At 37.0% G+C, this 17,291-nt stretch overlaps 1 protein-coding gene across 4 annotated transcripts in view; it reads left to right on the forward strand.

The window, feature by feature from the left end:
- PCDH9 (protocadherin 9) overlaps positions 1-1,720 on the forward strand; it is an 873,028-nt gene extending 871,308 nt beyond the window's left edge. For all 4 annotated transcript variants that reach the window (XM_063102896.1, XM_063102898.1, XM_063102897.1 and 1 more), the window contains one exon: positions 1,347-1,720. In XM_063102896.1, coding sequence (XP_062958966.1) covers positions 1,347-1,720 — 374 coding nt within the window. The remainder of the gene's footprint in view (positions 1-1,346) is intronic.
- Positions 1,721-17,291: the final 15,571 nt, after the last annotated feature.

The following is a 17,291-nucleotide window of genomic DNA, read 5'->3' on the forward strand; positions in this document are numbered from 1 at the left end:
TGACAGAAATACCTGAGACTGGGTAATTAATAAAGGAAAGAGGTTTATTTGGCTTATGATTCTGGGACCCCTTTATCTGGCATGGGCCTCAGGCTGCTACTACTCATGGTGGAAAGTGGTAGGTAGCCAGCAGGTACAGCAGATCACATGACGAGAGGAAGCAAGAGACAGAGAGGACGTACTAAGGTCTTTTTCAACAACCAGCTCTCACGGGAACTAATAGAGTGAGAACTCACTCATTAATCTCTCTTCCCCCAGGGAGAGCACTAATCCATTCATGAGGGATCTGCCCTCATGACTCAATCAGTTTCCAACACTGACACATCGGGTATCAAATTTCCAAGTGAGTTTTGGTGGGGCAACACATCAAAACTCTATCACCATTTGTTGTTGTTTTCAGTAAAGAGATGATTTCCTCTTTACACAATCAGAAAAGAGTTTACTGTTGAAATCCTCATTAAAATGTATGTTCTAGATTGCCTACTGGTGAAAAAAATAAAAGCTAAATTATAGGATGACTTTCTTCACCCTGAATGTTGGTTGGACTTCATGTAATTCAATTTGCAACTTGGCTCCAATTTTATAATTTAGAAATCTAGAAAATAGTTTAGTTAAGTTTGGAGGAACCCACACTGTCACTGGATACAAATGGCTTCTTAATATATTTGGATTTCAGAATGCTTATAGCTGACCAGGTGTGTCTTTAGTAAGATACTTTAGTTAAAATGTTCTTTGAAATGAACATTTAATTTATAAATATGTTAGACAAAAGTATTTTTATATGATTTCATACAGAAGAAAACAAGTGGTTATATAGAAAAAATATATTTTATATAACCATTTAGAGTATTTATTTTTAACAATGTTGTGTTTCAGGCAGTACTTTTGCTTTTTATTTTTGTGGAGCTGCAGCTTTTACATATTCACCACTGCACACAAAATTGTTCTACTTTTTATTAGTTCTCATACATATGAGCTTATTCCAGAAAATTCTTAGAATATAAATCAGTAATAGTATAAATGCCATGGAAGGATTGATAAAAAATGATACAACATGGTTATATTGTTTACCCATATCTTGTCTATCTATAGGTCAATGTAATCTATGTCTCTATCAACATTTCTGAATGTAAACAAAAGCTGAAGGAAGAAAAGAGAGCAATCTTACCTCCATAAACAGGAATTTGATTCATTTTATGTCAACCTTAAAACAATAGAGAATATCTTTGGATTGCTTAACTTAATATACTTTTCGTAAAAAAATAAACATATTTTTTCTATATGGAAATAATTTTAAATAAAAATTCTAACAATTTTCTTATTTTCTCTGTCTCTGTCCTCTGCAGATGGGCCTCTGGGTCCCCGAGGATTAGCTGAAGCTACAGAAATGTGCACTCAAGAGTGCTTGGTTCTGGGTCACTCTGATAATTGCTGGATGCCTCCTGGCTTGGGTCCTTATCAACACCCAAAATCTCCTCTCTCAACCTTTGCACCCCAGAAAGAATGGGTCAAGAAGGACAAGCTTGTGAATGGGCACACGCTGACCAGAGCCTGGAAAGAAGACAGCAACAGGAACCAGTTCAATGACCGTAAGCAGTATGGCTCCAATGAAGGTCATTTCAACAATGGCGGCCACGTGACAGACATTCCTCTGGCAAATCTGAAGTCTTATAAGCAAGCAGGAGGGTCTATTGAGAGTCCTAAGGAGCACCAACTCTAAGAAAAGGCTATATGGGACCTAGTAACTTTAATCTAAATAGACATGCTAATACCGTGTGTGTCAGAGCTTTATGTATTTAATATATCTCTACAACTATGCCCCTTATAGCAGGGATATCCATAACTTTACGTTAGCACCATGGAGAATACAATGTTTTGCAACATAAAGGAAAAGATTATTAGCCATGTGATCCTGTTTACTAGAATTGATTAAACTCTTCAGAGATCTCTCCATTGTGCAAATGTTTCTTTTTTTTTTTTTCTTTCTTTTTTTTTAATTATTGCATTTTATTTGGACCCTGGACTGCTGCTACGAAAATAGAATATGCATTTGGAGAGTAAGAAAGTTCCATGGATTAGAGTGACTGACAAACATATCCAGTTAGAAAATTGTGCTCTTTTTGTCATTGATTAGTGCTGGGACTGCTCTACTTGACATTATGCTTCCAACAAAACTTTAAAAGATAAGCATTAAACCTATTGTGTTGTTAACAACGTCAGTGGACACTTGTAAGTCAATCAGTGTTAAAGTATTTGTAAATAGAAGCAAGTTATTATTAACAACTTTTGTGTACTTATAACATTCACCTAAAAATGTCATAGCATAATTTTGTTTTATGGTTGCTTCTTTCCTTTTTTTCATTTACCTTTTTGTTGTGATTTTTGTTGTTTCTTTTAGTGAGGTGTTTCTACGTTAGTAGTCTGTCTTGACACACATTTTTCAAAGGATCTCAAATACTTGTGTTTAAAAACAGGTTCTGAAATCCTGCTTCTTGTATGATAGCTTATGATGCTGGAGTTCTGTAAAAAAATAAAGATGAAAGAAAAAAAATGAAAACTATACCAAAAAAAAAGAAGAGGACTTCTGCAAAAGTTTGGAAATTCAGAACCTACATTTTTATATCCTTATATTCAAAGTAGGCAAAAGCAAAATCACTTAATTAGTACCATTAAGTGAGAAAGTAAACGGGAAAGTGTTATCCGTCAAAAGTGATATAATATCCTGTACTTGTCACTCATGCAAAACTAATGTATCAAAATTAGCATATATTGAAGAAAAATCACTATTCAAAAATAGTTTCAATTGGGCAAATGTGTGTCTACAACTTTGTTGAAATGGCAGTTTGTGTTGATCCTCATATACAATAATGTTGTTGTAACACAAGTGTTATTAGACCATAGCCACAAAATATTTAATGTGTTGTGCCTTCATGATGTAACAACATTCTCCAGGTAGGGTAGTTGGGGGAAATAAAGGGATAAATCTCTAATTATTGCTGTTTAACTGTTTGTTATCATAGTTGGTCAATGCCTGGCAGGTACCAGCATATTGTCACTTAGGTCAAATCAACAGAGTGACAGCTAATGTTAATAAGATCTCAGTTGCACGTGCAAACAAACAAATCCAAATTCAAACATTCTTAGGAGGTTTTTGTTAAGGCATGACAGATGATTTAAACAAATAAATAGCATGCAACAAAATGTCCTTATTGAAAGAAGTGAAAGTTATCTTAATGCCACGGTTCACCATCAGTTTAAAAGTAAAAAAACATAAAACAAAAAAATTTTAAAAAAAAAAAGGTTTGCTAATCTGATAGTTAATTTGTTCTTACCAAAAATAAAATTACTTTGTAAATAGCAGTTCACATTTTTCCACAGTATAATGGAAAATAATGGGTAGGGGTGCATTGCTTATTGAAGTACATTTTTGTCGGTTTGTGAGGGGTGTTTGATGACTTTGACAGAATAAATATCTAAACAATTATCCTTGTTACTGCTTTGCCAGTTCTACGTTATTTACGATTATTCAGCTCTTGCAATAAATGTTCTGAATTCCTGATTGTAGTGTGTTAATTCTTGGTCAACATCCAAAGTGATTATTTATACTCTAATTTTGGGGTAAATGTATGTTGATAAAACTTAACTTTTATTATAAATCAAGGAAGATTTGTTTGGATTTAATAGCTATGTTCTCAAAATATGCTTCCAAGTTGTGTTAAATTCCCCTGGTGATCTGCAAAATGATTTTCTGAGGAAATTCATGAAGAAATTGGTTCACTTTCTAGTCAAGATTCATGCAAGTTTCATCAAAGTGGAATCCCAAGTCAGAAACTGGGCAGGTAGCACTAACCAGTTAGTGAAGTTATCTTCTTGATTCTTTAGAAAGATTTCATGAAACAAACTATCACTTACTTTATTGTTGGCTAGGCAGAAGAAGACCATTTTGAGATTACAGCCTTAAAGCCAGGGCTGGAACTTCATCTAATTTTTCTTTGGGATTAGGAAAATAGACACACAAAGTTGTCAAGGATATTAAGACTCACTCAAACATACACTGTGTGTTTATATTCACTATAGAGCAACTGTGTCAGTGTTTATTCATATTGGAGTTCTTCCCCTAAAGCTTTTTGAATATGTATAAAATTAGACTCAGGAGTCAGAGGCATAGATGGGAAGACATTTGCTTGGACCACTGGCTGAATGTGACAACCTAACCCTTTATCCCTGGAAAGCCAGATCTCTCCATTAGTCCGAGGCAAACTGTAGCACCGCTTTTTTTCCCTTACAGAGGAAAAACCTGCCCCAGGACACAGAGAGTGAATAAATCCTGAAGAGAGGCCACTCTGAAAAAAAAAAAAAAAAAATAGAATCTATATCTGCATGGTCCCTTCCTCCATTTTTTTTTTTTTTTTTTTACCAGTCAGATAAGTCATTTCCCTCAGCCTTGAAGAGTAAAAAGTGAGAGAAATGAAAATAGTTTTTCTCATATTTTTTTCTTTCCCATAATTAGAAGAGTCAAAATGCTGTCCTCCCTAAGAAGAAACTGGAAGTTTGGAAAAGAAAATTCCTTCCCTCATCCCAACCATTTCTTCTAATAAATACAACAATATCCACTCTTATTAAGGCATTCAGTTATATGCTCTGTGCACACTTAAGATTAATAACATCACAAACCAAACTGAGGAATTTACTCAAGTAAATAAAATAACACATTCACACTAGCTATTCCTTAAATATCACCTGTATTGCTTTATTGTGTAGACATTGAATATCACAAATCATTTACTGGAAATAAAAGCCATTGACATTACCTAGGAGAGCAAACCTATATGAAATGTATACAATTAGTGATTTTTAGAGTGATTATCAAGTATTATGATGCTATATACTAACAATTTTCTGAGGCAAGTGATGAAATAAACTTTATAAAGCTGAATATGATCCTTTTGAATGAGCATTTCCACACATATTTAAACACAAAATATGTATTTAAATAATGGTCATTCATTAATAGACAATTGAGTAGTCATTTTGCTGCACTGATGCTATTCAGCAAATCTCATTCAGAATCTCGTCATTCCATAGCTAAAGCTGGAAATGCAGCTGAGGCCCAGAGCTGTTCCAGTATTTATTAAACTGTTGGAGAGAAGCCAGGAATGGTTAATTATTACTAGTGAGGAGTTTTGGCAGTAAGGGATGAAAGAGATGCCTTGTGGATCTCAATTCTAATGTGGATGCCAGGGTGTTACTTTGTGAGGGCAAACCAAACTATGAAAAGGAGGAGTGGTGTTGTGAGTCTGAAAATGCTTCATTGTTCTGCTTTGTTTTAACAGAGCTGATCTTCCCTCCCTAAAGGAAGTTCCTTCATTGGCTCTTTTAAGAGAAAGTGCTTTAAAATTCTTCCTGTGTTCTTAAAGGCACAGTGATCGCATAATGAATTCTCTGTACACTGTTCTCCGTTCACAATACCACTCTAAAATTTAGTAGATATTAACGAGGCTTTGCGCTCTCAAAAAAAAAAAAAAAAAAAAAAAGTAAAAATATCTGAGAACAAAAATATCTTTATAATGTATACACTACTAAAACATGGTTATCATAATGATATTTCATTTATATTCAGTTCACTGAAAGTATAAATTCATAGGTCTTTCAAAGATATCAGTTTTATATTTTCTTGATGGGTATCATCATCTATTTTAACATAAAATAAAGACTATATTTTTTGCTTCTATATATGCTTTTTTCTTAGAATTATTAAATTGTGCACCCTATTGAAATGAGTTCTGTTCATATTTCTATCCTAACATATCACATTGTTCTTGAAGCTTTATAGAAAAAAATATCATATTTTTAAATAAATCTTTTTATTCTCATTTTTCTTTTTAATGCCCTATGGTTGTGTTCCTATTAGCATATGTACAGCTTAATTTTATTGGAATTGTTCCACACTACATATTTAAGATCCACATATTTGCAAATATGGAGAAATACAGTGATTTTTAAAAATAATTTTGTAGTGCTATTTACATTCAAACCCTGTACTTTATTGATCTTTGTGGTTCTTCTGTTTTTACAAGAGTTCTTTTTTGTTTGTTTTTTTTTTCTTTTTTTTATATCTAAGTGTATCATTAATTTTGGTATCATTGACATACTCTTGAATAATGATACTGAACAATAATAATTAAAATCTTTGCCATGGAACTCTAACACAGTGAAGGCTTTCTGCGATATAATGTTAGGTGGTTCTAGGTAAAATTACACTATTTTTATATTTAAGAACATTATATCTTTTTTAATTGGCTGTTCACATAACGAATTGCAGTATAAATTATTTCATATGTGATAAACTTTTGGTTTATTGCAGAAAAATATATAAAATGATTTCAGGAACCAATAAACTCATTCACCATCAAGTTCATGCACACGAGCATACTACCATGTCAATATATCTGACAATGTGGTTTGCTGGTGAGGCATGAAACCTCTAAATTACAGACACATAATTGGACACTCCCTTCTCCTGGAAACATTTTCTTCTCCTGCCTTCCTGGAAATCACAATCTTCTGATTTCCTCTTACCACATTGCCCATTCCTTCTAAGACTTCTTTGTTAGTTTCTTCTTTGCATGTGGCTTGTTTAAATGCCTTGTGAGATCCAATGCTCATTTCCTAGTCTTCTTTCATCTCCACCTATATGCTTCTCTTGAGAAGCTCATCTAATATTAAAACTTTAAATACCTTCTTTAATGCACTCAAATGTTTAATTCAGTCTGGATCTCTTCCCTAAATTCCAGAATTTGTAACCCAAACCCCGATTTAACATCTGCACTTGGATATTTCAGTGATGAACCAAAGTTAACATGTCCAACAGAATTTGTAATCTCCTCCTTAGAATCACACACACAGACTCACACATGCACATGCACACACGCACATCCACTACAGCACTCAGTCTTCTAACCCAGTGAATCGCACCTCCATCAGTTACTCGGGTCAGAAAATATAGAGTTATCTGTATCTCTTCTCTTTTATGCTTGTGGAACATCTTTCTCTTTCTGATTCCAAAATGCATCCAATCCATGCACATTCCAATGGCTCTTCTGGTCAATTTGGGCTAAGTATCATCATCTCTTTATTGAATTATTACACAAGCCTCCTTCCTATCTGTTTTCCTTCTAACTGGACTTCTTATTTCAAACTTTCCCCATTTAATCTATTCTAAGAGTGCCTGAGTGATATTCTTAAAACAAGGGTAAGCTATATGTATTCCTCTCCTCACAATATTCCAAGACTCAGACATTTTTATATAATAAAAGATGATGTGCACTTATGATGTCCTACAAGACCTACAAAGTCTGGGTGCCCTTCTTGTCTTCAATCTCATCTACCATGACTCACTTGCTCCCGCCATCCTGGCCCACCAGCTCCTCGCTGCTCCTCAAACATGCAGTGATGTGCCTGCCTAAAGCTTTTTACACTGGCTTTTCTTCTACTGGAAATTGGCTTCTCAGATATCTGCAAAGCACTCCTTCCCATCCTTCAGGTCTTAGTTTAAATATAATTTCACTATCAGGCCTACACTGACTCCTCCCATTCTTTTTATTGTGGAAACATATATGTGCATATATGTGTGTGTAGACATATACATACACACATTCTATACATATATAGCTATTTTAACCATTCTAACCATTAGTGCACAATATAGTGGCATTAATTACATTCACAATGCTGTGCAATCATTACTACTATTTCAAAACTTTTTTCCCATCACTCCAAACACAGTCTGTAACTGTTAAACAATAAATTCCCATTCCTCCCAACACCCAGCCCCCTGTATCCTCTAATCTACTTTCTGTCTCCATGAATTTGCATATTCTGGATAATTCATGTCTGTGGAAACATACAATATTTGTCCTAGCTTAATGTTCTAAAGGTTTATCAACGTCATAGTGTGTATTAGAACTTTTTATGGTTTAAATATATATATTTATATATATATTAAAATATATATATTTTAGTAATTATCTGTTAATGGACACTAGACTTGTTTTTACCTTTAGATTATTGTGAAAAATGCTGCCACAAACATAGCATACAAGTGTCTGTTTGAGCCCCTGTTCTTAATTCTTTGGGGTATATACCCAGGTGTAAAATTGGGTAAATACCTAGGAGTGAAATATAGTGGGTTTTATGGTAATTCTATGTTTAGATTTTTTAGTAACTGCCAGATTATTTTCCACAGCTATTGTACTATTTTACAGTACCACCAGCAATATATGAGGGGTTCAATTTCACCACATCCTCACCAACACTTATTTTCCTCTTTACTTTTTCCTTAATAGCCATCCTAGCATGTTTGAAGTGGTATATGATTATGGTTTTGACTTGCATTTCTCTAATAACTAAGAAATTGAGCATCATTTCATGTGCTTATTAGCTACTTGCATAACTTCTTTGGATAAATGTCTTTTCAAATCCTTTACCCATTTTCAATTGTGTTGTCTTTTTGTTTTTGAGTTTTTGGAGTCCTTTACTATATATTCTGGGTATTAAAACCACAGCAGATATATGGCGTAAAAATATTTTCTCACCCTTTAAGTTATCATTTTAGTTTCTTGATAATTGATAATTGTCCATTGATGCACTAAAGTTATTAATTTTGATGAAGTCCAATTTATCTATATTTTCTTTTGTTGCTCATGTTTTTGGTAGCATTTTTATGAATTCATTGCTAAATCCAGTGTAATTAAAATTCACTCATTTTCTTCTTATATTAAGGTTGTCGATCCATGCGTGTTAACATTTGTATATAGCGTAAGGTTGGGGTCCAACTTCATCCTTTGTCATATAGATTGTGTCAAGTGCTTTTCTGCGTCAGCTAAGATGATTATTTTTTCCCCTTTGTTCTACTCATGTAGTGTATGATGTGACTTGATTTTCTTTTGTTGAATCATCCTTGCATTCCTGAGATAAATTCCACTTGGTCATGGTTCACTCTATAGTTTTATTATGATATTAGATTTTGTTTGCTAGTATTTTGTCAAGGATTTTTGCTTCTATATTCATAAGGTATATTTGCCTGTAATTTTCTTTTCTTGTGATATCTTTATCTGGCTTTTTATAAGGGTAATGCTGGTATCATAAAATAAGATAGAATGGATCCCCCCTTTTCTATTTTTTTTTTTTTTTTTGAAGAATTGATAAGTATTGGCATGAATTCCTTTTAAATATTTGGAAGAATTCACCAATGAAACCATCTGTTTCTGGACTTTTCTTTTGTGGAAGGTTTTTGGTTACTGATTTAATCTCATGACAGGTCTGTTGTGATTTTCTATTTCTTCTTGAATCAGTTTAGGTAATTTATGTGCACTAGGAATTTGTCCATTTTGTCTATGTTATCTAATTGGTATCCAATTGTTCATATTATTCTCCTATAATCCTTTCTATTTATGTAGAACAGTAGTGATGTCTCCACGTTCATTTCTAATTTTAAGTTTTTGTGTCTTCTGTCTTTTTTCTCTATCAGGCTATCTAAATTTTGTTAACTGTATTGATTTATTCCAAGAAACATCTTTTGGTTTTGTTGATTTTTGCTGTAGTTATTGATTTTCTGTTTTATTTATCTCTGCTTTAATCTTTTATTATTCCCTTCCTTCTGTTACGTTTGGATTTAATTTTCTCTTCTTTTTCTACTTCCTCAAGATGTAACATTACGTTAGTGATTTGAGATCTTCTTTTTTAATGCGTTCACAGCAATAAATTTCCCTTTGAGGCCTGCCTGCATTTTATTCCATAAGTTTTGTGTGTTGTGTTTTCATTTTCATTGACCCCCAAATATTTTCTAGTTTCTTTTTTGATTTTTTCTTTAACACATTGGTTGTTTAAGAGTGTGTTGTTTTATTTCTACATATATATTTGTGAATTTTCTAGTTTTCCTTCTACTACTGATTTCTCATTTCATCCCAATATGATCAGAAAAGATCATTTATATGTTTTCAAATTATTTAAATTTATTGAGCCTTGTTTTGTGGTTTAACATATCTGACCACTGCATTTTAAAATTGCAATTTCTCCTCCAGTATTCTCAATCCCAGTTAAAGCCTGCTCTCCATTTTTTTCCCCAAGAACACTGACCACTTTCTAAAAGCTATAATTTACTTATTTGCAATGCTTGTTGTTCATCCTCTTCCTCCAATACAAGATAAGTTCTACATGGGCAAAAATTTTGAACTCTTGTTCATTGATGTATTCCTAGTTCCCATGATGTCTGAGATGCAAGTTCTTGGGTTTACTGAGGGGAGAATCCCATCAGGAACCCACAATAATTTCAAGCTCACGAGGCAGGGTCACACTCACAGTCAAAGTTTATTGCAAGGTGAAAGTACATGCAGGAGGTGGTGCCCAGGTGTTTCCTCACAAATGAGGAGGGCCCCATAAATTCTTAGGGAAGGGTTTATATATTGTTCAGGTATGGGGATGTTTATCTTAACTAAAGGGAGGAATATTCAAGAAAAAGTGGGAGAAAAGGGTTTTGGGTGCCTTTTTTTGTGCTTGGGCAAGCTCTTTTTTGAGAATCAAAGAAAAAAAGGGGGTTCTTGTACTTTGTGGTTTTGTTTCCTCTCAGAAAACCACAAGGCTCTGAAGAAGGGCAAGCTAATTGGTAGGGTGGTTAAGGTGTTGCTAGAGCAGCCTGAATGTCCATGATGTCAGCTCGAGCAGCCTGAATGTCCATGAGCAACCTCCCTGTTGAAAGTCTCCGTTCTATTTTGCCTCAACTACACTGTGGCTGGCACCAAGAAAATGCTCAATATATATTTGATGAGTGAATGAATGAATGAACTACCACCCCATCTCTCAGCCTTTTTATTTCTAAAGGCTGTATACGTATAATAAGGAGAAATTGATCCTACTTGAACAATAGTCCAGCTTTCAGATATATAACAAGGTCCTTATAACAATAACTATAAATTAGTATTTTTCAGATTACATGATGGGGAAATTATAACAAAATGAGTTATTTGTAAACAATTGAAACATATCCACTACTCTCCACAGTTTTCCTCTTCTCTTCTATCTCCTAGTTGGAATTTGTTCATCTCCTTCAAGGGGAACTATAGACTACTTTTTAATAACTTTTGAGTGCAAAATTATTGTATTTCTAATTTGGTTCTTTGGCAGAAAGTTCTGACAAAAAAAATTAATTTTCATTTGTATCCTGCACTTTTGCTTCATGGAATTCATCTTTCCCCTCTGTATTCCCCTTGAAATTTGTACGCTCCATTGACTGTAGTGTGTGATTGCTACTTTGTTAGGCAATTGTTTCTTCCTTGACATTTTTTGATGAAGTGATCACACAAGCTCCCTTTACACTTTGCAGCATTCAATATCCATCTCCATCCTTGTGCTGTCTACTCCCACCAAGGAGGTGCTATCTTGGCCAGGAGCCTTACAGAAAAGGCAAAGGTGATAGCAGGAGCCATTTTTTTCAACCACATCTTATTTCTACAACAAACAGGCTTTAGATTGCCTTCCCCCCCCAAAAAAACCCCCATACATTATGAAATAATAAATATAACAGAAAAATAAAGCAAAAGGAACGTGTGTTGTGTGTGTGTATGTGTGTATGTCACCAATTCTGCAAACTTTCCAGGAACAAGCCATACGTTTTATTCTGAGATCACTGGAAGTGAAAGAAAAATAAGTAAACAATCAAAAAACACTCCATTTACCAGTAAAGAAAAAAATAAGTAAAATAAAATTTTCAATGTTATTGGATCACATGCTACCTTTCTGATTTTCTCCAAAGCCTGATAACAAATAGAGCATTAGTAACTTAATAATTTTAAGTGGGCTCATGTTTTTCAAACTTTAGCATTGTTTTAGGTAACAGTTTGTAGAAATCATGAATTTCGCTATATAAACTCCATAAAATTCCATATAAAATACATTTTTACTACACTATAATAATAATATTTTAAATGTTAAATTATATATCACTTAAGTAATCTTCTTTACATGTCCCACCCTTTGGAAAGCATCATAATAATGGCATTTCAGTTGATCCCCAGGCAACATATCACTGAGTTCCCTATTGCCATTGAATTCTCCTCTCTGTCCTATGGAAAGGACTATTTTCCTCATGAAAGCTTAAAGTTGCAAAAGGAAAAAATAATTTTCTTGGCTATCATAGCCAAAAGGTGTGGGGAGCTGCCCACGTTACACCGTAATCGCCATTACAAGATGGCGCCGGCCGACACTGACAATCGGCAAAAACAAGTCTAGAGCGCATGTGCTGGGAAATTCCCCACCTCTAGTCTCTGCCTCTCCCGTGGCGTCATCTGGGCTGATGCACGACCGCCAATCAGATGGGAACACGTCCTAGGCGAGGGACTGTCTCTATATAAGGGGCGCGGCTCCCCTCGCTCGGGGTCTCCATTTTTGGCAAGCTTATGCTCTCCCTCTCAAGATGCATTAAAGCTGATCTGCAGAAGGATCCTTTGTGTGCCGCGTCGTTCTTGCTGGCGAGACGGTAGCGCGGGACAACTGGTGCCGAAACCCGGGAATACTTGTGACATCGTCAGCACCTTCGGAGACCCCCTGGTGACAGGGAGGATTCAGAACTGCAGGGAGGTAAGTTCAGAGAGGCATGCTTGTCCTTGACTTAGGGTTGGGTCTGTCACTTCCGTAGAAAGTTGTGTTTGCAAGTTTTCCTGAGGTGGTCTGCCGCTGATTGTGTGGATGGGGCTTACGGGTGTGGTCAGACTGACTTACGTAGGCAGCTGCACCCTAGGTTGCGTGAGCCTCTCGTAAATAAGAGAGCCGCGCGCCATTTCACTTTCGATTCGTGCGTTAGTCTCTCGTAGATAAGAGAGCTACACGTTTCTGCCCGGAAACTATGGGATCCACACAATCCATAGTTGCTGCGTTAAAAACAGTATTGAAGCAACGTGGCATAACAGTGGGGGACCGTGTACTCAGGAATTTTGTGAAAGAGATCGATCGCGTAGCCCCGTGGTTTGCTTGTTCCGGCTCCCTAACCTTGAGCTCTTGGAACAAATTGGGCAAAGACCTTGACCGCAAGTACACAGAGGGAGACCTACGTCAGGGCACCAAGACCATTTGGAAGTTCATTAAGAATTGTTTGGAGGATGAAGGCTGTAAACCGGTAGTGACAGAAGGACAAAATATATTAGAGGAAGTCCAAGACAGCATGTCAGAAACTGAACGGAGTGAGAGGATGGGTACCCGCAAAAGGAGAGACGTCTCCAAAAAGGTAAACGGCCCTCCCGGTAAGTCTGCTGACAAGGGAGTGAAAAAGAAAAAGGGCCCTCCCGGCGAGTCTGCTAACGAGGGAGAAAGTCAGCGCCCAAGTGATTTTCAGGAAAAAAGGGACAGCCTCTATCCCCTGAGGGAGCTGGGAGCCCTAAACTTAGGGGATTCGGGCTCTGATTCCCTCCGTCTTAGTGATGAGTCAGAACTAGAGGAAGAAGCGGCTAGATATGAGGAAGAGAGATATCACCCTGATGAATATTGGAGAAGTGACGCAGAAAGGTTAACGCGGCCGCCGCCCACGGCGCCGCCTCCGGTGCCGCCTCCCTATGCGTCACGCTCATCCGCCTTCTCGCTGATCCCTGAAAGGGTGAGGAAAAGACTGACCATGACCTTTCCGGTCTTTGAGACTTCCGAGGGAGGACGGGTCCATGCCCCTGTTGAGTTTACTCTGAGCCTGATAAGAGATTTCAATGGAAGGTCTTGCCTCAGGGCATGGCTAATAGCCCTACCATGTGTCAGTTATATGTCCAATTAGCCCTTGAACCTATTAGAAAACAATTTCCATCCTTGCTTTTGATCCATTATATGGATGACGTTTTAATGTGCCACAAACATCTAGAGACTCTACAGAGGGCATATCCAATTTTGCTCAAGACATTAGAGCAATGGGGACTTCACATTGCTACAGAAAAGGTCCAAGTTACTGGAATTGGCTTGTTTTTGGGATCGGTTATTCATCCTGATAAAATAGTCCCTCAAAAATTACAGATTCGTAGAGATCATTTACATACTTTAAATGATTTTCAAAAGTTATTGGGAGATATAAATTGGCTGAGACCATTTTTAAAAATCCCCTCTGCTGAGTTAAAACCTCTGTTTGACGTATTGGAAAGGGACTCTCATATCTCCTCCCCGAGAGTATTAACTCCTGCAGCAGATCAAGCCTTACAGGTCGTTGAAAGTGCCTTACAAAATGCTCAGTTGCAGCGCATTGATGAAACTAAGCCTTTTGATTTATGTGTTTTTAAAACTATCTTCTTCTGTGGCCCAGGCCCTGAACACACAAACTGCAATAAATTCTCAGTTAAGGGGAGGATTGATGGTGGTCAATCAAAGGGTAGATTTAGTCCAAGAACAAATAGAGGTTCTATGGCAAATTGCACAACTGGGATGTCAATGGAAATATTCAGGATTATGTGTAACTAGCATCCAATATGAAAATTATACCAGGGCAGCAAACTTGTCTCATCGCTTGTCTGAGTATCTTTTAGGAAACTGGACAGGAGACTTTGACGGCCTGATGCGGGACCTGCGCTCTGCCATCGTGGCTGTGAATTCGACAAGAGTGGATGCCTCTTTTGCAGATCACAACTGCTATGTCACATTTCAAGGAATGGGTGGGGGTGGGGTTGTTTGGAGCGGCCCTCTGCTGTGGACTAGTGTTCCTTCTTTGGCTGGTCTGTAGGCTGAAAGCCCAAACACAAAAAGACAAGGTGGTCATTGCCCAAGCACTTGTGGCTCTGGAGCAAGGAGCCAATCCCGATATTTGGCTATCTATGCTCAAAGACTAGTCCCCCCCCCTCTTTTCGGCTGGCCTCCCTGAAAACTGGTCAGTGGGGTTCGCCCTGGCTCGTGCTGGCCCACAATTCACAATTCAGAGTCCGCTCCAGTAGATCCAGAGACGGGCAACTTCCCCCCAGACGTGTGCCGACCTAAGACATGGTGCCTGGTGGCGATAGGGTTAACCTTTGACGGGTAAGGTCACGGCCTGAGGTGGGTCGACCTAAGACAGGACTACTGGCTAGACATGTTGTGGCCAATGAGCTTGCTCCAGCCTCTTAATGTAATAAGAAAGGGGGAGATGTGGGGAGCTGCCCACGTTACACCGTAATCGCCATTACAAGATGGCGCCGGCCGACACTGACAATCGGCAAAAACAAGTCTAGAGCGCATGTGCTGGGAAATTCCCCACCTCTAGTCTCTGCCTCTCCCGTGGCGTCATCTGGGCTGATGCACGACCGCCAATCAGATGGGAACACGTCCTAGGCGAGGGACTGTCTCTATATAAGGGGCGCGGCTCCCCTCGCTCGGGGTCTCCATTTTTGGCAAGCTTATGCTCTCCCTCTCAAGATGCATTAAAGCTGATCTGCAGAAGGATCCTTTGTGTGCCGCGTCGTTCTTGCTGGCGAGACGGTAGCGCGGGACAAAAAGGAACATATCCTTATGAAACAAAATAGATACAGATCGAACCTCACTGACGTGTCCTCTTTCCCTTCTGCCTTATTTAAAGCATCTCTAATGGAATTTTGTTTAGGTTCTAAAGGACCCCTAACCCTGGAAATGGCAGAGATTACAAAAGATTGTTGAAATCTTTACTGCGTAGGAATTAGATGGTATTTAGTTAAGTTTTATAATATGAGACCTGCTGTACAATATTTTTTAGAATGAGGGTATTATTTACCTTTGGATGGGATTGTTCCAAATAACAGTGGACAAAATGGGGACTTTGTCAGGACTCAGATATCTTCAGAGTAACTGACAGAGAAGCTTGACATACACATCTTGAGACAAAGAATATCTCCTTGGGAAAATCTATCCAGCAGCACAATTTTCAGACAGAAACTCACATATATAGGAGACTTATTTGCTGTCTTTTGTTTTCCTACAGCATATGAATATCCTTCAATGAGGTTTGCATTATTTATTCATTAATAATTAAAACAGCTAACACTTATAAAGCACTTATTCTGTACTTATTCTGTGCTCAGCACAGTTCTAAGAATTTACATGTATTACCTTAATTTTTTCACAGACTTTTTCAAAAGATATGTGCTGTTTTGTATCACCATTTTACAAGTGAGGAAACTGAGATACAGATACAGGGAGATTAAATGAATCTACTCTAAGTCCTACAGTGAGCAAGTAGCAGTGCCAGGCTCCTGGACTGAATGTAGAGTCTGGGCTTTAACCACTATATGATTCTTCCTCCTTATAAAAGATTCAAACACTTTTTGATTCTGGGACTAAATATTATATTGTCATGTTTTAAAACACCAATAAAATGACTTATTAACTAGTTCTGAAATGCAAATCCCCCTTACAATTACTGTTTGGTTTGCTCAATGGATGATACAATTATATGTTAGTTTAAATATTTTATTAATTAAATATGCAATAATTGTGCTACTCAGACTTGGGACAAAATACAGTAACACAGTCTTAAATGACACACAAGTTTAGAGTAATATAGCATAAGCCACGCTACTGGGAAATCTAGATAAATTCCGTGCTACTAAATAAAAGGGCTACATTCCTTCTATGTGCCCTAGGTGTATCTACTTACCACTCCCTCCTTTTTACACTCGCCTTGTTTCCTACCTTGGAAAATCAGGTGATAAAGTGAGCCACACATCAGACTTCCATTGCCAGTAAACAAGGCATTAAAATGAGACCAAGCTCAGTCTGATAATTAAAATTAGCAAGGCTATTTTCTTCTCTTCAAGGAAATGCAGCTCCTGTTGACATCAAGGGGAGTTACGTGCTCCCATGAAGAAGAGAATGGTCTCAACCGCAAGCATCGTGGGCATAGCTGCATGTTAAGCTTCAAAACCTAAATGCCCTCTCTTACCGCATCACCAATTTTAATCAATTATTTTTACCTCTACAGTTTGGCTTATTGTCCAACTGGAGAAGTACCTCTTAATTTGACAAACAAGAATCCCAGGTTATAGATATGAGAAAAAGTACTTATAATGCCAAGGTCATACCATATAGTAGTACTGCATTAGTCTTCCTTTTTCCCCAGGAAAGGCTGGCCACATACTTCAAATGCCAGCTCTCTGTAATCCACAGTCTTACAGTGTACTCTTACAGTGTACGGTGTGATTGCAAGTAACATAAAGTATTAAATATAAATATTCAAATAATAGTAGTTTAATAATATTGCTTGATAAGCCAGTGTTCTATGAAGCCACTTGCAAAGGGTAACTCTTCATTTCTCTATTATATTTTGATTT

Source organism: Cynocephalus volans, chromosome 7 (assembly GCF_027409185.1).
Source record: "Cynocephalus volans isolate mCynVol1 chromosome 7, mCynVol1.pri, whole genome shotgun sequence".
NCBI lineage: Eukaryota > Metazoa > Chordata > Mammalia > Dermoptera > Cynocephalidae > Cynocephalus > Cynocephalus volans.